This window comes from Lycorma delicatula, chromosome 11, assembly GCF_047948215.1.
Source record: "Lycorma delicatula isolate Av1 chromosome 11, ASM4794821v1, whole genome shotgun sequence".
NCBI lineage: Eukaryota > Metazoa > Arthropoda > Insecta > Hemiptera > Fulgoridae > Lycorma > Lycorma delicatula.
Window position 1 is genome coordinate 49,049,795 of NC_134465.1, and position 23,457 is coordinate 49,073,251.

Genomic DNA, 23,457 nt, shown 5'->3' on the forward strand with positions numbered 1-23,457 from the left:
TTATTTTCATTCGTTACAGAGTTATAGCCAAATAGAATTTTAATAAATGAAATATTTGACTATTACAAGAGGAAGACACATCGATTCAAATCCAATTCCATCTTTTTTTTTAACTTTTTTTTTTAATTTAAATATATTGATTTATTTATAATTATAAATTTCTGATTGTAAAAAATGTTTTACAATAAATAATAATAATTCAATAATAACAATAAAAATATTAAAAATATCAGAAGTTATTAGTGAAATAAAATTTGTATGTTAACAAAATGTGTATATGTAAGAAAGTAATGAGGTGTCCATATCAAATTTTTTATACATCCTGTATATAGGTAGCACAAAAAATAAGTGAATACAAAAAAATAATTTTATAATTAAGTATTATTTTACGTTAAAAAAACATATTATAAATAAACAAAATTGACTTTATCATTAACATACTTTCTGATTTGGGATGACATTTTATACACATACGAGTATAAATGTATATTAGATAGGATAGACCACGATATAATGTCAATGAAGATAAAAATTCCAGATACAATCTTTTTTAAAGTAATATTAGTAACTAACTAATGATACAGATACAAGTAAACACGCAATAGACTCATTCAACTGGGTAATAAATAAATAGATAACGAACAATATTTTTAATAGGACTTTTTTTTCGTTATAGACTAATGTAAAAATTAATTTAAATCACACAATACTATGATTGAACCATAAAAACAATTTACGTGATATGATGTATGTGCGCGTGTGTATGTGTGCGCGCGCATGAAATATACAGTGGAGAGTTATTTGTAATAATTAAACAATTACTTAAACATGATAAAAGAAATAGAAGAGACAGAAGTAACTATCGGACAGAAAATAAAGATTTATTGATATTATTATTTTGGCGAGAAATCAGAGTAATCATTGAATTTTATTATTCGAATTTATTACTAGATGATTAATAGCCAGATCGAAAATAAACAAAAATAAAATAAAATTTTTAATGAAACGTAACATCACTATATATGTAGAATGTTTAAAAAATGGTGGGCTGGCTATACTTTTTCAGATTCTACTTGTAAAAGTAAACAAAAAATAACCGAAGGAAAAATGGCAATTTCTCCTTCGTTCTACCATTGTCCTCCATTTTGCTCTTTTTATATAAAAAATTATATCTCAAGTTCCAATAGACGAATCACATTAATATTTGGTAAGCGTCTTGGTAATAAAGATTTTAAATTAGCAAAAAATCAATACTTTTGCAAATTACAAAATGGCGGTCATTTTTATTTTTAAATTTGTTATATCTCCGTAAATATTGGTTTTATACACTTGAACTATGCGATTGTAAAGATACTGAGAGACGACGGATTGACCGATGTGGACATCGTGTGACAGCAACTTGTAAAGCTTGAACATTCTGTGGTGTACGGACGGTTCGCTCACGGCCTGGAGGTTTCTTTTTCATTGCCGAACCGGTTTCCTCGAAATTAGATATCCGTGTTTTAATTGCATGTGCTGATGGAACACGGTCGTGCCGTCCCATATTAAAATGACGGCGAAATTCTCTACGCGCATCTCTCTACACTGTCATTGTTTTTGTAAAACGCTTTGATAGCAAATGCGCGTTGCGCACCACTCCAAGTATCCATGACAACTAAATGGCAGGTTAGGTTAGATAGGCTGGCGCCACTTATCAAGTGGTACCAATCGCCCACGGCTACCAACACAACTTTCAAAATTTCCCGTTTCTTTGAATCACCTGTATATCGAAGTTTTGGAAAAATTTAGTACTTTTTATCGGAACCGAATTTTCGGACGAAAATCGTAAATATCTCAAAACGGTCGGTCCTAGCACTCTGAAAAATATTTTCGACCCCTCAGAAGACCGTAACCCTATTCCCTCTCTGTAGTACCCGTTGAATGATAATACTTTCAAATGTCCCCGGGGCGTCGTTCGGAAATTAGTTAGGGGGTGCGATGGGATGCAACCGCAGGCCTAATATTTCGGCAACCGGTCGTCCAATTTTAACGATTCAAACGGTGTATGTATCAGCAGATCAAGCGCTAACTGTTTAACGCATCGGGTACATTTTTGATTTACCGGATCTTGGTTATCCGGAAATTAAATAGTAAATTAAATATTTTGATTGCACTCGTCTACCGTAAAAAGTACCGATCCGATCTTTCGCTAAATACGCTCAAAACCTGTCCGCTAGCGCGGCTGTATAAACTTACGAAGACTAAAAAGTACAAAATAAAAAAAATATTAAAAAATATTTTTTTAAAAATAACTCATATTAAATGCACTAAAAAGTGGAATATAATAAAAAATATGGGAAAAAAATTAAAACACTACTGTTATATTAAACGCACTAAAATGTAAAAATTAATTTAGGACGGTATCTGAGAATGGATTTGACAAGCTTTGGTCGAAGTCGTAGCTTCAAACAAAAAGTTTTTCTTTGACTTTCACATAATCTTACATATCACCACCAAAGCTTGTCAAATCCATTATCAGATACCGTCCTATATTAATTTTTACATTTTAGTGCGTTTAATTAAAAATTGTTTTTCTTTATAAAGTAATGAACTATAACCTAGAAGTAGGCACCGGAATGTACCGATCACTAGCGTAAAATCCCGATTCGTTAGTATTAATATCTAGAGTTAAATTTCTTAATCTAATTTTCGTTTTATCAATTTCCATCATTCAAAAAAAATATTTTACACAAAAGGTAATCAATTTTGGACAGCTAATACTCCCATTTCGAGATGCCGCCCGCCAGGGAACTCGCCCGGAAGGCCTAGCAGCGAAGGCGTGCGGTAGGCACGCTCTGCAGCTAGTTATTATTTAAAAATTGAGATTAAAAAAAAAAATTGGCTAATTAGGTAGCGTATTAACATATCTAGTGGAATTCCCGGTCAGGTACGGCATTTTTTCATATACAACCAATTTCCACCGAGTTAATGACCATACTTCTTTCATAACAAAAATAAATTACGTATTAATCTAACATACTCAGCAAAGTGTACTATAATACTAAAAGTATATACAGCAAAGTGTATAATACTAAAAAAAAATAAAACAATTATTAGATTTGCGTTAAAAATAAAATATAATAATCATTAATAGGAAAGAAGAAAAAAATAATTCAAACCACTTGTTATTTTAATAAGAGAGTTGTTAAAAGTTAAATAATTTTAGCTCTGATTTCAATCACTGGAATACCGGATAGAAAAGTTTAATATTTAGATTGTTGAAATATCAATCAAGTTACGACAACGTGAAGCGGAGAGCATGAAATCTTAAATAATTATATACAAGTCAATAATATTAATAATAACAGAAAAAAATAAAATACTGTTACAAAGAGTAACAAAAGTAATAATAAAATCGACTACTGTTCATTTCTAAATTATATAAATACAGGAAGTAATAAATAATCAAATCAAAAATAAACTAATTCAATTAAAAAAAATTAAAACTGACTTACCTCTTGTAATATTGTATCTTGTTTTTTAGTAGAAAGGTTTAAATATCTTTCTTGACTTTGGCAAAACTTAGCGGTCTGTTTTTCAAATTTCTTTTTACCATCCTGAGAAAATAAATAAATAAAGACATAAATTAAAAAAAAAAAATTAGATGTAATCTCATTTTGTAAAGTTAAACAAAATTTTGTTCCCATATCTCAGTTATAATACAAAACAAAACAAATAGTTATTTCAATAATTTACTACTTCTATAAACAAAATATAATTAAAAACAATGTACAACAAAAACGGATATGCTTAATTGAAAGTATTACGATTTGAATAAGAAATGAAATGTTGCATTGATGAACTCCAGTGATTATCTGAAATGATGTATAGTGAGAAAAAAGCTTTTTTTCTGTTTAGCCTCCGGAACCACCGTAATGAATTACTTCAGAAGATGATATGTATAAATGTAAATGAAGTGTAGTCTTATACAATCTCAGGTCGACCATTCCTGAGATGCGTGGTTAATTGAAATCCAACCACCAAAGAACACCAACCGGGTTGGTCTAGTGGTGAACGCGTCTTTCCAAATCAGCTGATTTGGAAATCGAGAGTTCCAACGTTCAAGTCCTAGTAAAGTCAGATATTTTTATACGGATTTGACTACTAGATCGTGGATACCGGTGTTCTTTGGTGGTTGGGTTTCAATTAACCACACGTCTCAGGAATGGTCGAACCGAGACTGTACAAGATTAAACTTCATTTACACTCATACATATCAACCTCACTCATCTTCTGAAGTATTATCTAAAAGGTAATTACCGGATGCTAAAGAGGAAAAAGAAAGGGTTCCGGCCTAGGCATTGGACTGGTTGGAGGCAGGCGTATTAGCAACGTGCCGCGGTTATTTTGGTGTTGTTTGAGTTGGAAGTTGGAAGCATTTGAAACGTAAACATATAAGGATCAGAAAAAAATAAAAATGAAAAGAACATAATGGAAAATAAAAAATTAATACAAAATTTAATGGAAATAGACACTTAATCATAATAGTAAATCTATTTGGCTATGACCTATATTGAGAAAAGAACGGATAATTAAAAAAGTGCTAAATGGATGCAAATAAAAGAAGAAGAAAAATAGTGAAGCTAACAGAAAATCAAAAAACTTTAAAGGCTTAACTAGAGATGGAACTGCTCCAAAGGACTTTCTTTAAGGCAAATCAGATAATGACGACGTAAAAATTTCTTCTATTATTAAATTTAATCATATTTTATGAAATGAAACAAACAATTATCCTGCTCTTTTATTAGATCCGTTAATACTGATTTTCAAACTCCCGATTATCTGAGGTGACAACACTCCCCACCGCAGCTCGTTTTTTAAGTTATAAAAAACCAGATCGTATTTCTATTATGTACTGTCATGATAACTCTACTACAGAACGGATAATATAGATACAAGAAACTGAAGATGATACGTGACACAGGTTTCTACTTAACCAATCTAGGATGAATTAAAATGGAGAGAACGTAATACATTATTTATATGACAGAAGACATGACGGTATTGTAATAAATGATAAAAATAATTGAAATTGTTATATACAGTTCAGAATAAAGACTAAAAAAAAAACTGATAAGAAGGAAGAAGTACATTACAAAATAGAAAGTAGAGAGACATAGATACGTAATAAATTAAATACTTCGAAATGTCTTATAGCAAAAGGAAAAAAGACTAATAATTGCTTTTAATGGTGAAAAAACCAGATAACGATAAAAGATATATTGAAACATTCCAAAGATTATGGTATTTTTTAAGTTAAAAAACATATCATTTCCGTAAATCTAATCAAATTGTAATTACATAAAACAGTTTCGTACATATAAAATGAATGTTTAACTTAAATAATTACGCAATAAAATATTTTATACTACCATATCATACCGCAATATATCTGTCTATTAATTTGACTAATCACCTCTTATTATTATACATTATAACATTTATAGCAACATTAACGGATTAAAACAAATCCATTAAATTCTTATGTTTTTTAAAACTTTGTAAATTACAGTGAAATAATAACTGATAAAACTACAACGTACTTTCTAGTATGAATCACATTTCCGGCTACGTAATACAGTACAGGAAATTTATATAAAATAGGAGTTGGTGCCGCGAAATTTTATAAAAGCGATAAGACCTGATTAATAATGCTGTACACAACTTAAAAAATCTATTATAGATTTTATTAATCTATACAGAAGAATTGAGAGGAGAGTGGAAGAAGTGTTAGGAGAAGACCAATTTGGTTTCAGGAAAAGTATAGGGACAAGGGAAGGAATTTTAGGCCTCAGATTAATAGTAGAAGGAAGATTAAAGAAAAACAAACCGACATACTTGGCGTTTATAGACCTAGAAAAGGCAGTCGATAACGTAGACTGGAATAAAATATTCAACATTTAAAAAAAATTAGGGTTCAAATACAGAGATAGAAGAACAATTGCTAACATGTACAGGAACCAAACAGCAACAGTAACAATTGAAGAACATAAGAAAGAAGCCGTAATAAGAAAGGGAGTCCGACAAGGATGTTCCCTATCTCCGTTACTTTTTAATCTTTACATGGATCTAGCAGTTAATGATGTTAAAGAACAATTTAGATTCGGAGTAACAGTACAAGGTGAAAAGATAAAGATGCTACGATTTGCTGATGATATAGTAATTCTAGCCGAGAATAAAAAGGATTTAGAAGAAACAATGAACGGCATGGATGAAGTCCTACGCAAGAACTATCGCACTGAAATAAACAAGAACAAAACAAAAGTAATGAAATGTAGTAGAAATAACAAAGATGGACCGCTGAATGTGAAAATTGGAGGAGAAAAGATTATGGAGGAAGAAGAATTTTGTTATTTGGGAAGTAGAATTACTAAAGATGGACGAAGCAGGAGCGATATAAAATGCCGAATAGCACAAGCGAAACGAGCCTTCAGTAAGAAATATAATTTGTTTACTTCAAAAATCAATTTAAATGTCAGGAAAAGATTTTTGAAAGTGTATGTTTGGAGTGTCGCTTTATATGGAAGTGAAACTTGGACGATCGGAGTATCTGAGAAGAAAAGATTAGAAGCTTTTGAAATGCGGTGCTATAGGAGAATGTTAAAAATCAGAAGGGTGGATAAAGTGACAAATGAAGAGGTATTACGGCAAACAGATAAAGTAAGAAGCATTTGGAAAAATATAGTTAAAAGAAGAGACAGACTTATAGGCCACATACTAAGGCATCCTGGAATAGTCGCTTTAATATTGGAAGGACAGGTAGAAGGGAAAAATTGTGTAGGCAGGCCACGTTTGGAATATGTAAAACAAATTGTTAGAGATGTAGGATGTAGAGGGTATACTGAAATGAAACGACTAGCACTAGATAGGGAATCTTGGAGAGCTGCATCAAACCAGTCAAATGACTGTACACAAAAAAAAAAAAAAATATTAATCTATTCTGTCTTAAGTGACCTATGTTCTGTTTAGTGAAATATATACATAGAAGGTCTGTAAATAAAATAATGAGACTGGTTCAGAAAAACTTTTTATTTACAATCCAATTATATATAGATTCTTATCACCTTCGAAATAGTTCTCTTGGGAAGCCACGCAACGCTTCAAACGGTTTTCCTGCTCTTCATAGCAGTGTTGGAACTCAGAAATCGGAATGTACTTCAGGTGGTCAGTTACATTTTTTTTTTGTTTCTTCCTGTTCCAGAATGGTGTATTTTGAGGTGTTTTTTTTAAATTCGAGAACAGGAAAAAGTCTCAGGGACTCAAGTCAGGTGAATAAGATGGTTAAGGAACTAGAAGAATGTTTTTCTTTGCCAAAAACTCATTTGAGAGTGCATTATGACAAGGTGAATTGTCATGATGCAGCATGTTGTCTTTGATGGCTGGTCTCACGTAAGCAACTCATTTCCGCAGTCTTTCAAGAATTTCTAGGTAAACATAATGATTTACAGTCTCACTTGTAGGAAAAAACTCCTTATAGACAATGCCATTACTATCGAAGAAACAAATTAGCATGGTTTTGATTTGCTCATTTTTGCTTTTTTGGGACGTGATGAGTTTTTTGCTTTTTTGGGACGTGATGAGTTTGAAGTGTGCCACTCCTTGCTCTGACGTTTTGTTTCTGGGTCGTACTCAAATATCCAAGATTCATCACCAGTAATAACATTTTTTTTAGAAAATTAGGATCAGTTTGAATTCGCTCTAGAAGATCGCGGCACACTTCCACCCTGTTGTTTTTCTGTTCAATAGTGAGGTTTTTTGGGGCCAATTTTGCACAAATTTTTTCACATCCAATTCGTTTGTCGAAATGGACTGTGGTATGGTTCAAATTAATTTTTTCTCCAATGATTCTGACAGTTAATTGCCGGTTGTACCATATCAATCCTTTGATTCTCTCAACACTGCAGTCACTTTTTGATGTTAACGGTCATCCAGAGCGTGAATCGTACGCAACTGATTCCCGCGCATCTGAAAATGCTTCAAACTTCTTAAAAACTTGGGCTCGTGACTAAGCGCATCATCTCCATACATCGTTTTCAATTTTGAAAAAGTTTCAGTAGCATTCTCACCGAGTTTAACAAAAAAACATGATTGCACGACGTTGTTCATAATTAGTATCACTCATTTTTGTAACGAACGAAACTTGTTTCATGAATAGTTTGTTTACGTCATACGTGGCAACAACAGACTGAAAATATTAATACCTTATATAAATCAGCTGTTCATATAATCATATGTTTATTAGTAACTTTACAGTGTTGCCACTTTGACTGCCAAAAAAACCAATCTCATTACTTTATTTACAGACTTCGTAAAAGGCAAATTTAAAATGTTCCTGGAATTAGTTATTTTTCAAATAAATTGCTTACAACACATGTAATCAATTTCAAACGAAGAAAAAATTTTATTTATAAAATCTTCATCGAAATTCTGCTAATTAAGGGTGTAAAATAACGATTAAAAAAACATAATTTAATCGTATACACGCAGTAAAATCGACTGTACCACTCTTTTAAAGCCAATATCATAATTTAAATATAATCAGTACTGAATAATTATTGCTGTCTAGTCTGGATAAGAATAAATCTACTTTTTTAGGTAACTTTTGTGCATAATCTATAGTTCATTCCAGCGAAGATGATAGATGATAAAAAAAAGATAATTAGGAGGTATTTCTATAACCAAATATAAAGTACATTTGCTCACCAGTGTATAGTCTAAATATATATTTCACAACCGTAGTCAAACTTTTCGTAACACGTTAGTAAAATACATTACTCTTGGTTTTTTTTCCAAATAATAGATCAATTGTTAATAAAATAAATTAATCATTGAAATGAATTTACATAGTAGCTTTCAAGAAAAAAAAATTCCAAGAATTTAATACTAACGTTTATTCTAAAAGAATTATTTCAAGATCAATCGCATTAAGCATTTAATTTTTTATATTAATCGTTGTTAATGCCAGAGTATTTTTGATTTGATGGTCGTTAAATTTTAACTGTATTACATGTTATATAGTATATTTTTACGTTTCACTGCATATTTATTTGAAACTGTGTCCTGTTTGACCTACATAAAAATTATTTGGGTCGAAAAAAATTAGTTTAATAATTTTCAAAGACATTATGTTAAGTTCGATGATCGAATTTTGTGTATTTTTTTTTTTTTAATTTTAATTGAATAAGCTCTTTTTACATTTGTGAACAATTTATTTTGATTCTTAATTTAAATAAAATACTCTGATGTATTTTTTGTTACCTCTATTTTTATTTATATTGTACACGAAAGTGAGTCAATTTGTTAATTCATTTCTTACTTCATTTTCTTCCTATAATTTACCGGTATAAACATAAATTTAACCTACTTTTGATATCAATTCGATCCGACAAAAATAAGTAAATTTATTTCATATTATTTATAAAAACATAATAATATTACAGTTAAAAATAAATTATTATAATAATACTGAAAAGAGTAATTTACCATTTCAGAATACATTATTATTTATTTATTTTTAACTAGATTAGCCAAACAAAAAAAAGGAACAAAAGATAGATACGAAAAATTAAGAAACAAGACTGACAAAAAAACATTGCTCTTTAATATAGGATAATTAAAGAGCGTGCGAGTGACTATTTTTTATTTAGTACAATTTTATTTTCAAATTTTTTAAATTTATTTAAACACACACACACCCATATATATATATATATAACGTAAGGATTCCAACTCGAGGTCATTACATCTAAATCGGATCAACCGTTGAGCTGCTACGGTGGAACATGCATACATCCTAAATACATTACACTCATTTTTGGACAGTCGTTTAATAAACTATTAGAGTATAAACCACAGTGAGTATTTTTTTTAAAGTAAATTAACATTTTTCAAAGCTCTAAATTTATTGTACTAAAAACAGCTGTTTTTAATTTTTGCAAATTCATACGATTTTTTTGTTAAGTTCGTCATTAATAAACGTTGTTTTTTTGTTTTCCATTTTTTTTTTGTCTTCAGTCATTTGACTGGTTTGATGCAGCTCTCCAAGATTCCCTATCTAGTGCTAGTCGTTTCATTTCAGTATACCCTCTACATCCTACATCCCTAACAATTTGTTTTACATATTCCAAACGTGGCCTGCCTACACAATTTTTTCCTTCTACCTGTCCTTCCAATATTAAAGCGACTATTCCAGGATGCCTTAGTAATGTGGCCTATAAGTCTGTCTCTTCTTTTAACTATATTTTTCCAAATGCTTCTTTCTTCATCTATTTATTGCAATAACTCTTCATTTGTCACTTTATCCACCCATCTGATTTTTAACATTTCCTATAGCACCACATTTCAAAAGCTTCTAATCTTTTCTTCTCAGATACTCCGATTGTCCAAGTTTCACTTCCATATAAAGCGACACTCCAAACATATACTTTCAAAAATCTTTTCCTGACATTTAAATTGATTTTTGATGTAAACAAATTATATTTCTTACTGAAGGCTCGTTTAGCTTGTGCTATTCGGCATTTTATATCGCTCCTGTTTCGTCCATCTTTAGTAATTCTACTTCCCAAATAACAAAATTCTTCTACCTCCATAATCTTTTCTCCTCCTATTTTCACATTCAGTGGCCCATCTTTGTTATTTCTACTACATTTCATTACTTTTGTTTTGTTCTTGTTTATTTTCATGCGATAGTTCTTGCGTAGGACTTCATCTATGCCGTTCATTGTTTCTTCTAAATCCTTTTTACTCTCGGCTAGAATTACTATGTCATCAGCAAATCGTAGCATCTTTATCTTTCCACCTTGTACTGTTACTCCGAATCTAAATTGTTCTTTAACATCATTAACTGCTAGATCCATGTAAAGATTAAAAAGTAACGGAGATAGGGAACATCCTTGTCGGACTCCCTTTCTTATTACGGCTTCTTTCTTATGTTCTTCAATTATTACTGTTGCTGTTTGGTTCCCGTACATGTTAGCAATTGTTCTTCTATCTCTGTATTTGAACCCTAATTTTTCTAAAATGCTGAACATTTTATTCCAGTCTACGTTATCGAATGCCTTTTCTAGGTCTATAAACGCCAAGTATGTTGGTTTGTTTTTCTTTAATCTTCCTTCTACTATTAATCTGAGGCCTAAAATTGCTTCCCTTGTCCCTATGCTTTTCTTGAAACCAAATTGATCTTCTCCTAACACTTCTCGCACTCTCCTCTCAATTCTTCTGTATAGAATTCTAGTTAAGATTTTTGATGCATGACTAGTTAAACTAATTGTTCTGTATTCTTCACATTTATCTGCCCCTGCTTTCTTTGGTATCATGACTATAATACTTTAGTAGTAGTAAAACGACCGCAAAAAGTACTTTGGGGGCAGTACTGGGGAAACGGAGCCTATCAATTTTTTTTTTTTTTTTTTTTTTTTTTTTTTTTTTTTTTTAATTTAATTTACTAAGCATTTGGCACCAATTAATACAATTATAAAAATTAACTTTCCACTTACCAACAATTTTAAAAATGTAAATCCTAGTATTTTCGGAGCTGTTACTCCATCTTCAGGGATTTTTAAAAGATTTAAATTGAAATCAATAATCGTTTTTAAATTAAACTGTTATGTTCATAATAGTCGGTCGTCAAGAATAAAATTAATTCGTACCTCAATAAGACAGTAACGTCATGTTTGTAAGACGTTTGCGACTATTATGAAACAGATTTAATATTAAATGAAATGTTACCAACCTATTAATAATTAATTATTATATAATTTGTTTATAAAGGATATCTCATTAACGAATCGGACCTTTCTTTCTTTTTCCTGTTTAGCCTCCAGTAATTACTGTTCAGGTATTACTTCAGAACCCACCGGGTTGGTCTAATGGTAAACGCGTGTTCCCAAATCAACTGATTTGGAAGTCAAGAGTTCCAGCGTTCAAGTCCTAGTAAAGCCAGCTATTTTTACACGGATTTGAATACTAAATCGTGGATGCAGGTGTTCTTTGGCGGTTGGGTTTTCAATTAACCACACATCTCAGGAATAGTCGAATTGAGAATGTACAAGACAGACTACACTTCATTTACACTCATACATATCATCCTCATTCATCCTCTGAAGTATTATCTGAACGGTAGTTACCGGAGGCTAAACAGGAAAAGAAAGAAAGAAAGGTATTACTTCAGAGGATGAAGAGGATGTGTTATTGAAGTGTAGTCCTGTACAGTCTCTGAGATGTGTGGTTAATTGAAATACAACCACCAAAGAACATCGGTATCCACGATCTAGTATTCAAATCCGAATAAAAGTAAGTGCCTTTACTAGGACTTGAACACTGGAACTCTCGACTTCCAAATCAGATGATTTGGGAAGACGTGTTCACCACTAGACCACCCCGGTGGCTAACGAATCGGACCTGTTCATTCATCAATTTATTATTATTATTTAAATACATATGTCATTTTTTTCTGATTTTAAATAATAATAATAATATAATATGTTGGAATAACAAATCGTTCATTCACCATAAGAATTACAGAACATATTAATTATATTATAAAAAATAATAAAGAAAAATCTAATATCGCCAAACACAATTTATAAACTGGATATAATTATAACCCCAACGAATATATTAAAATATTAGAATACAATGATAATTATATAACCAGTATCTTAGAAAAATTTTATCTACATTTAAACAATAATAAATTGATGAATGAATAGGTCCAATTCGATAATGATATCCTTTATTCACAAATTATATAATAAATAATTATTAATAGGTTGGCAACATTTCATTTAATATTAAATCTATTACACAACAGTCGCAAACATCTTACAAACATGACGTTACTGTTTTATTGATGTACGATTTTATTTTATTCTTGATGACCGATTATTATAATCATAACAGTTTAATTTTAAAAACGATTATCGATTTGAATTTAAATTAACATCTTTTAGAAAATCCCTGAAGATGGAGTAACAGCTCCGAAAGTACTAGGATTTACACTTTTTACATTTTTGCTGAGTGAAAATTTAATTTATACAATCCTATTTTTTAACCGAATTTTTTTTATGTCTTCTAACCATAGCAGTACTAGTACAAGTGGCTTAAAATAAATAGTTTTTGGACAATATTGTGGGTGGGGGAGCCGATCAAAGGAAAAAAAATTTCAATTTTTAAAATGCTTAATTCTTTTTTATGCAAATTTATTTTCCACTTACAAGAATAAATAACCATTCACAGGAAAGTTTTTCAACTTTGTTGTCAGCTTTCATTTCGTCTTTAGATGTTATTACGTCTTTGATAAAATAACGGAACTGCCTGAATAAATCAAGAGAAACCGTATAAACCCTTGATGAGAACGCATGAAAAAATACTATAAATTAATTATAAAATACATGCAATTAAAGTCCAAATTAATTATTTAAAATATAAACATATGGATTAACGTTAAGGTAAACACATGAAGAATTTAATTATTAAAAGTAATTTACAATTCAGAAGGCAATAATGAACAATATTTCAGTACATAATCGTTTAAATTTTGAAAAATGACGCAATACAATTCTTTTTACTCCCTTGTACGAAGTAAAGTAAGTATTGTAATCTAGAAAAATCTCGGTTTTCAGATTTCAATGGAAATATCCATTTTTATCATCCCTGAATCCATTTTCATTAATTTCGGCGTGATATATGTACGTACATATGTATCTCGCATAACTCAATAATGACTAGCCGTAGGATGTTGAAAGTCTGGCTTTAGGACACTGTTGTAACATCTAGTTGTGCACCTCCCCTTTTGATTGCAATCGTACTGAACCAAAAATAATCACAAAAGTCCAAAATCCAAAACATATGGAATTTGGACATTTTCTTAACTGGATTATTAAGCCCTCGTTGAGAGCTGTTCAACGATATATCATACATAAGTGGTACTTATTTTCATCGGTTCCAGAGTTATAGCCAAATAAATAATTAATGAAATATTTTGTCTTACAAGGGGAAGGCACATCGGTTCAAATCAGATTTCATTTCCTTTTTTTTTATTTTTATTTTTTCATCTAAATATATTGATTTATTAATAATTATTAACCTCTGATTTTGAAAAAAAAAACATGATAAATAATAATTCAATAATAACAATAACAAAAAATGAAAAATATTAGAAGTTATTAATGAAATAAAATTTTATATACTTTTCATTTTAAAAAAATGTGTACGTAACTTAATAGGCGTACCAATTAGTTATGTGGTGACCACATCACAATTTTCATAGCTGCTTTCATTAAACTTTTATGGTATACACCGACATTTTCTCAGCAACTATTACAAATACATAATAAAAAATTTAGCTAAACATTAAAAAAAAAAAACCCACCAAATTTTCCTTTTAATTTGGGCCCCAATAATTTCAGCAGACCCTCACTACTTTATTCTTAGAGCAGAAATCAGAGAGAAATATTTTACAAGCCATTAATTCGATAACAAAGAGTTTCAGGATATATGTTTATAGAAACGTTTTTGGTTATACAAATCTTCTAAATCAGCTCCACAAATATTGCCATGAAATTTCGAATCTACTCATACAAAAAAAGTATAATAACATTTTTAAGAGCAATTAAAAAAAATAAATAAATAAATAAAACAGGATTAAAATAATTTAATGAAGATTGGCATAAGAAAATATATACTATAATTAATATTAAAATTAAAAAAATATAAATATTCTAGTTTTTCCCAACTATTTAAATGTATTTCATTGCGGATGTTTTAAAACCATTTTGTAAGCTTTAACGATAAATTCTCTCGAGGAAATGAGAGCTAAGGTAAATAACAACTGCGAACAAATTAGAGAGATACGATACCTAGGGAGTGAGAGAGTTTATCTGAACGTGTTTGAGAGAATCAATGGGTAGACCGGCCGAGTACTGCATTGAAATATAAGAGCGGCACATCCAACATCTATTTCATTAATCTACTCCATTGTTAAAATAATACTTCGTGTATTATTTATATATATATATATATATAGTCTTATATAAGTAAAATTAAATAGAATATTTTAAACTAAATTACCTAATTACAAACTACTTACAACATTATTTTTTTAAATATGTCAATTTTTGAGAAGTATAAATCAATTTTTGGAAAATTAAAATATGATTTAAAAAACGGGACGACATTCCGATGCTTATTGTAACTGGTTCACATTTTTTTACATTAGTAAATTTAAAAAAAAGTATTGCAACAACGTACAGTTTCTTAAAAATTGAAATAAAAAGAACGAAGAAATAAGTGATTATATTATCGCATGTTTGAAGCTCGATCAGGATATTGAGAGATTGACAATTGAAATGTTTATATAATTACAATTTATTGGTTTAAAAACATAAGTAAAACAAGACAAATCAATAATGACAATAATAATTATAAACGGCAATAATAAAACAAAAAATAAAAATAGTAATCACAACTATAATAATAATCAGAATAATAATAATGACATCAGGAAACAACAATAATAATAAACAAATAATAATCATTGCAATCACAACAACAACAACAATAATAATAATAACAGATAGTGATTACATACAAAACAGAGTTTAAAGTAATCGTCAGGTTTTATTCTCAGGTAGTTAAATATAATTCAGTCCCATTGACAAATAACATTAGCATGACCGCTAGTCTTAACACTTTTGACCAGAAATCTTGTATTAACAATATTAGCTAAGACAAGTATAAAGTTCTTGGACTGCAAATACTTTTGCTGTTCACAAATAAAACTACCCTAACAATTTATGAACGCAATTTAGTGTATTATCTCTTTCAAACTTCTAGTCTAACAGTAACTCACCGAACCATTTCTTATTTTCATGTACTGGAAATACTTGTTACGTCATCCTAATCTCGTCGAACTTAATTCACTGGAAATTCGCTTCTTCACTGACCTCCTCTTTGACAGACATCTCGCAGAACTATCCTCGCAGACTCGCATCATAAAGTCTCGCTTAGACTGATCTCAACCGGGTCCCCCGAAGTATTTTTCCTCCTATCCTGTTTACCTGTCGAACCGAACCCAACTCGAAGCGTGAGGATGATCGTCCGCCCTTTTAGTTTCCCATGTATTCCTGACCTGAGCCGGATAACTCTTCTAAAGGAACAACATCTGTTTAGGTGTGCCAATAGGCAGTATTACAAAAGACGATTTTTAAACGGACCTGTTTACTGAAAGGGTTTCTTTTAGCCCCTTTATGGATTCCTCCAATTATTATATTTTCTACTACTTTCTTCTTAATTGGTAGGAATCCGTTACTACGGTCCCTTATACCGGTCTTGTTGCAATATACGAGGTGCGACAATAAAGTAATGAGCCTGATTTTTCTTTGCAAGATGTGGCAACCCTGCAGCTTGCATAGGTACAGCATCTTTGACCTTGGTCTATAAGCTACTTCTAGTCCAACCGGCACATTGATGCAACTGCTCAGTTGTGAGTTGTGCTGTAATAAGTGAGCACGTGTTTGTGTCTCTCGTCACAGAAATGAAACCGCAAAATATTGCGGAACGGTATGTCATTTCTTTCTGCGTTAAATCGGGTGAAAACGCGACGACAACTTACGGTAAGCTTCAGAAGGCTTTTGGAGAGGAGGGTATGTCAAGAGCTCGAGTTTTCCGGTGGCATAAAATTTTTAGTGAAGGCAGAACGAATGTTGAAGATGAAGACCGCAGTGGACGACCATTAACCTCACGGACAGATGTCAACTTGACCAGGGTGCGTGAAATCGTACGATCTGATCGAAGATTATCCGTGAAAATGATTGCAGAAGAACTCAACATCAATCGAGGAACGGTTTGTCTAATATTAAGATTATTAAATTACGAGAAACATTTGTGCAAAAATGGTCCCCAAAAATCTCACAACAACAGCCAGAAACACAGAAAAATGTGGCAGCCGATCTGTTAGAGCAAACGGAAATCAATCCAGATTTGTTGAGCCGTTTTATCACTGGTGATGAAGGTTGGTTTTTTCAATACGATCCAGAGACAAAACGCCAAAGTTCGCAATGGTGCTCAAAGGGATCACCCAGAACAAAATAAGCTCGCATGTCAAAATCAAAAGTGAAATGCATGCTTGTGTGCTTCTTCGATTACAAGGGAATTGTTCATAAAGAGCGGGTGCCTCCTGGACAAATAGTTAACCGATATTTCTACAAAGAAATTTTAGAAAGACTTCGTAAACGAGTTCTTCGTGTCCGTGCCAACATTGCTGATAATTGGATTCTGCATCACGATAATGCGCCATCCCACACTGCTCTGTCAGTACAGCAATTTTTAACCTCAAAACAAATTTTAGTACTACCACATCCATCTTATTCACCAGATATCGCTCCGTGCGACTTTTTTCTATTTCCAAGAGTGAAAATGGCGGTCAGGGGACACCATTTTCAAACAACACAAGATGTCCAAAAAACTGTGACGAGGGTCTTGAAGGATATTACAGAAGATGAGTTCCAGAAATGTTACCGTCAATGGCAGAAGCGCTGGAATAAGTGTGTGCAATCAGAGGACAACTACTTTGAAGGAGACAACACTAAACATGACTAAAACGGTAAGCAACATTTTTTTTCACATCAGTCTCATTACTTTATTGTCGCACCTCGTATATATTGAGAGTGATTCCAAATTGCACGGCAATTTCTCAGGAGATGATTTTGTGGTCAAAAATAACAAAAAGAATTCATATAAACACAGGTCAGGAAACGGTTCGATTATAAACGTTTTATCAAAATCAGGTGGTAATAACTTTTATAAACTTGTTGTATGAAATTGATGTAATTGTTGCTCCCGTAACGTTCATCATACACTTGATTGCTAAATATGAAAGCGATGTGACGACCTTCTGCTGCTTGAAGTGGAAGATACTTGTACCGCATGCAGTATTACTTCTCCAGCGTTGACATTTCTCAAAAAAAGGTTCATGATAGGATCGAATCGTTATGGTTTAGGCATACTGTTTCTTGAACTAAAGCTTCCAAATGTTTTACGAGCCGGTACTCCTCGATCTGGATAATTTTCCCGGTATTCACGTTCCCGTTAGTCAATCCATTTTTATCTACTTTACCATGAATTAAAAATATGTCCGTCAACTCTCCAAATGCAAATAGATTTGTAGTACATCCACTGTTAACAGAATATTTAGTAACAAAACTTGTAGACAATTTAATTTTGTGAAAATTAATGTAAATAAAGCCAATAAAAAAAAAAAAATAAAAATCGGTTTTTTATTGAAGCAAAACAAAAAAAAAATTGACAGCCGTAACTCGAAAACAAAATATTTCCAAACCTATGATATATTAACTTTTTTCGTTATTTTGACCAGTAGAACAAGTCCTGAAAGTTTCTCCTTTTTTTCTGGATATATATATATATATATATATACAGGTGTTTCTAAAATGGTGGGCTGGCTATACTTTTTTGGATTCTACTTGTAAAACTAAAAAAATATCTTTACGAAACATGTCAATTTCTCCTTTGTTCTTTTTCCACCTGTCCGTCATTTTCTTATTTTAATATAAAACTTTATATCTCAAGTTCGGATAGACGAATCACATTAATATTTGATAAGCGTCTTAATAAAGCGTAATAAAGTTTTAAATTAGCAAAATATCAGGACTTAAATACCTTCGAAAATTACAAAATGGCAGCCATGTTTATTTTTCAATCAACTATATCTCCATAAATATTAGTTTTATCAAAATTTAAAGGCTAAAGGCCTATAAAATTTACAAGCTATTTAGGCTAAAATATTAAGTCTTATATTTTGAACAAAATGATTTTTTTTTTGGAAAATCTGTTAACAAATACCCGAGTTATGGCAGAAAATCGATGTTCTATTTATGTGTCTGTTTTCATGTCCTCCACTTTACGTTCAATTCGATTAATTGTTTTTATGGTACTAACGTATTAACGCCACCGCAGCTATAGCTTTATTTAAAAACAAAGTAGTCAATCGGATTTCGGTGGAAAATGAACAGTCTCTTTATTAATTTTAATAAATGGTTATTTATATTTATTTATTTTAAAAATATAATTTAACCAAACTTAACCTACGCTCGCTAACCTTGACTAATTAACACCGTAATTTTTTGAGTATTTATTTAATAAATTCAGTAATTATTGCAATTATTTATTATTTAAATAATCAAAACACTCCTGTTAATTAGTCAAGGTTAGCGAGCGTAGGTTGAGTTTGGTTCAATTATATTTATAAAATAAATAAATATAAATAACCATTTATTAAAATTAATAAAGAGACTGTTTTGAATCTTATGTTAAACTCTTATCGGCCCAATTTCCACCGAAATCCGATTGACTATTTTGTTTTTAAATAAAGCTGTAGCTGTGGTGGCGTTAGAACGAAAGTACCGTTTTTATTTATTGTTCATTTTAGTATTGTAAATTAGTATCAATGTAAGTAATGAAATGAAGTAGAAATAAGAAAGATGGACCACTGAGTGTGAAAATAGAAGGAGAAAAGATTACGGAGGTAGAAGAATTTTTTTATTTGGGAAGTAGAATTACTAAAGATGGACGAAGCAGGAGCGATATAAAATGCCGAATAGCACAGGCGAAACGAGTCTTCAGTCAGAAACAGAAATTGTTTACATCAAAAATTAATTTAAATGCCAGGAAAATATTTTTGAAAGTATATGTTTGGAGTGTCGCTTTATATGGAAGTGAAACTTGAACGATCGGAGTATCTGAGAAGAAAAGATTAGAAGCTTTTGAAATGCGGTGCTATAGGAGAATGTTAAAAATCAGAAGGGTGGATAAAGTGACAAATGAAGAGGTATTGCGGCAAACAGATGAAGTAAGAAGCATTTGGAAAAATATAGTTAAAAGAAGAGACAGACTTATAGGCCACATACTAAGGCATCCTGGAATAGTCGCTTTAATATTGGAAGGACAGGTAGAAGGGAAAAATTGTGTAGGCAGGCCACGTTTGGAATATGTAAAACAAATTGTTAGGGATGTAGGATGTAGAGGGTATACTGAAATGAAACGACTAGCACTAGATAGGGAATCTTGGAGAGCTGCATCAAACCAGTCAAATGACTGAAGACAAAAAAAAAGTAATAAATAGTTTTCTTACAATAATAGACGTAATAATTATGACACAAAATTACAACAGCAATTTTCTCACATAACTCAACTATTTGTTAACCGATTTAAAAAAATAAACCCCCATTTTGTTCAAAATAAAAGGCTCAATATTTTAGCAAATCAAATAAATTTTGATAAAATTAATATTTATGAAGATATAACGGGTTGAAAACTAAACATGGCCGTCATTTTCGAATTTGCAAAGTCCTGATATTTTGCTAATTTTAAAATTTTATTACCAAGACGCTTACCAAATATTAATGTGATTCGTCTATTGGAACTTGAGATATAATTTTTATATAAAAATAACAAAATGGCGGACAGTGGCAGAACGAAAGAGAAATTGGCAGTTTTTCTAAGTATATTTTTTGTTTAGTTTTACAAGTAGAATCCGAAAAATGTATAGTCAGCCCACCATCTTAGAACCACTTTATATTGTAATAATCATGTTATACGATTTGATCGATAAATCATTTATTACGATAAAAAAAAAAATATAGCAATAAATAGTATTAAAATCATCTATTTCGATAGCTTATCTTTTTAATGAGTAAATTAAAAATCTTATACGTAGATAATATTGACAAATAACTAACGTACTTACGAATTTTATGAAATTATAAAAAAATTTAAAATAAATAAATGCATACCTTCACGCCACCTATATGTTCTTTTCTGAAATTTTCGAGAGGGACAATTATCTGATCGTACGCTCTGTCCAACTGAAACAAAAAAAAAAATAATAATATAATAATTATTTTATTTCGATATTAAAATATTTAAAAATTAAAACTAATTATATTCATATAATTCGTAATTAAATTATTTAATACAAAATATATGAATATTCAAAAAAAAAATTTCTTGAATTATTAAAACATATACGAGGTGTGATCAAAAAATACGCTGAATGAATTTTTATAGCGGCAACTGCCGACGCTACATCCATATACTGTAATTTGTCCAATAGCGTGATCAACTAAAACAGGCAGGGACGAGTTGTAACACGTTCGAGCTTGCCAGTCAGCTGCCAGAGCCGCTAGAGTGAGGTTGTGTTTATCGTGTCTGTCGCGCAACATAGATTTTGAAAATCATGTGTCAATTTGCACGGATTTGAAGGGTCGTCTTAATGCAGATCCGGACTTCATGGCCAAAATTGTAACTGTAGATGAAAGTTGGGTCTATTTCTATGACCCTGAGACCAAAATGCAGAGTTCCCGATGTAAAACCAGTTCATCTCCTCGCCCTAAAAAGGCACGTCATTCAAAATCCAACATCAAGGTCATGCTTGTTGTTTTTTTCGATAGCGTGGGCATAGTGCGATCAGAGTTCGTTCCAACGGGAACAACTGTAAACTCTGAATTTTATAAGGGTTTACAGCAATGTTTGCGAAACGACGTACGAAGAAAGCGACCAGAAAAATTGACCGATGGCTTCCTTCTTCACCACGACAACGCGCCGTGTCACAACTCGTTTCTCATTCGCGAGTGTTTGGCCGAAAAAAGTGTTCCTGTCTGTCCACATCCGCCATACTTACCGGATTTAGCACCATGCGACTTTTGGCTCTTCTCAATAAATTAAAACTGTGCTTAAAGGAAAACGTTTTGACACCACTGCTGACATTGAGAGGGCCACGACCGAGCAGCTGAAAGCCCTTCCGAAAGACGTCTTCCAGAAATGCCTCCAGTCATGGAGTCAACGTTGGGATAAGTGCATTGCTAGCCAAGGACAGTACTTTGAAGGAGATTAAATCGAATTTTATGTAACCGTATTACTTTTTTTAATAAAAAATTATTCACCGTATTTTTTGATCACACCTCGTATATATATATATATATATATATATATATATATATATATATATATATTTGAGCAAAAACCAAATGATCATCGCATAGAAGATCAAGTTGAAATGGGAAAGGATTATAATCTATAATCCAAAAAAATACAAAGGAAAAATAAGGAATGGAAAAACCGTAAAAATAGATAACCTACCAATATAAGTGATTAGATATCTTAACTATAAAAAAGACTACAAGAGATGGTGAATCTACAGTAATTCAAAATAGCCAAAACCATTATTAAAACAACCATATTACGATTCAAATCTAAAAAAAAAACCATGATAAAGAGTCAGGATTACAGGAAATTATTCTAATTTTACATTTATAAAAAAATCTCTTCTTCCAAATTAGAATGGAAGACGATAAACATATATTGAAGAATGATAAAAGTTAACAAATTAAAAACATTCATATTTTTTAATTTTGATCAGCTTCCACACCCCCAATATTGCCCTAAAGTATTTTTTTGGGAGTCATTTGTACTATTAATTATCTTAGGAAGACATAAAAAAAAGAAATTTGGTTAATAATATGCAATAAATAAAAAAAAATATCTTTTGTAAATTTTTTGGAAAAGGGGTAAAATTCGGGGGCTAATTTTTTAAAAAAATAGTGGAGAGGGTATTACGATCATTTTATTGTAATCTTATTTTTAAAAATTTAAATAAATCAAAAAAAAAATGAATGGTTTAAATAATCGATATTTAAACTTAGATCGGTTCCCCCACCCGAAAAGTATTTTTTTGGTCATCTGCACACTACTACTATGCTTAGGAAGATGACTTAAAAAATATCTGGTAAAAATATGCATTAAATAAAACATATTTATTTAAAATATTTTTTTAAAGAAGACAGAGTTTCTTCGGGCAGTAGTAGAGAATGAATAACAGGTTAACGAAACAGATTTTCTAGTAGATTTTCTTTTGAGAAAAGAAGTTAATCGCAAACTGGATCCAAGAAATCAAAAAAAGATGTAGAAAGAAAAAAGTAAAATTGGATAAAATAATAGAAAAAGATGTGTTTCGTAGGAAAGTGCAAAAACTTAATAGTAGGAAGGATAATAAACTGGAACAAACTGGTCCGAGGAAAGGAAAATACGCATACCGAAATGATGAAAGAGTAATAGAAGATAAGAAAACAAAAAAGGAAATTATTAAGTGGTCCTTAATTATTATTGGCAAAGCGGATGATGTAGTATTTGAAAAAGCTGACAACACAGTTGTAGCTAAAGCCGCGTTCTGGGAAAGTCCTACAACTGCGGGTTGTATATTTTTTCCAATTTTTGGGAAGGGGAATTTTTTTTAAATGTTACGATAAGAACGCATGTACTGAGCTTATAAAGTGGAGTTACTTTAACAAAATTTTGAGAAAAATGACCCCAAAGAAACTACCCTCGGAGATTCTTGTAAATTCTCCA

The 23,457-nt window shown here is 31.0% G+C and overlaps 1 protein-coding gene across 3 annotated transcripts in view; it reads right to left on the reverse strand.

Annotated features, from left to right (window-relative positions):
- Positions 1–23,457, reverse strand: part of Graf (GTPase regulator associated with FAK) — a 381,906-nt gene that overhangs the window by 109,786 nt on the left and 248,663 nt on the right. For all 3 annotated transcript variants that reach the window (XM_075378766.1, XM_075378765.1, XM_075378764.1), the window contains exons 3-4: positions 20,847–20,918; positions 3,495–3,596 (exon numbers count right to left, since the gene is read on the reverse strand). In XM_075378766.1, coding sequence (XP_075234881.1) covers positions 3,495–3,596; positions 20,847–20,918 — 174 coding nt within the window. The remainder of the gene's footprint in view (positions 1–3,494; positions 3,597–20,846; positions 20,919–23,457) is intronic.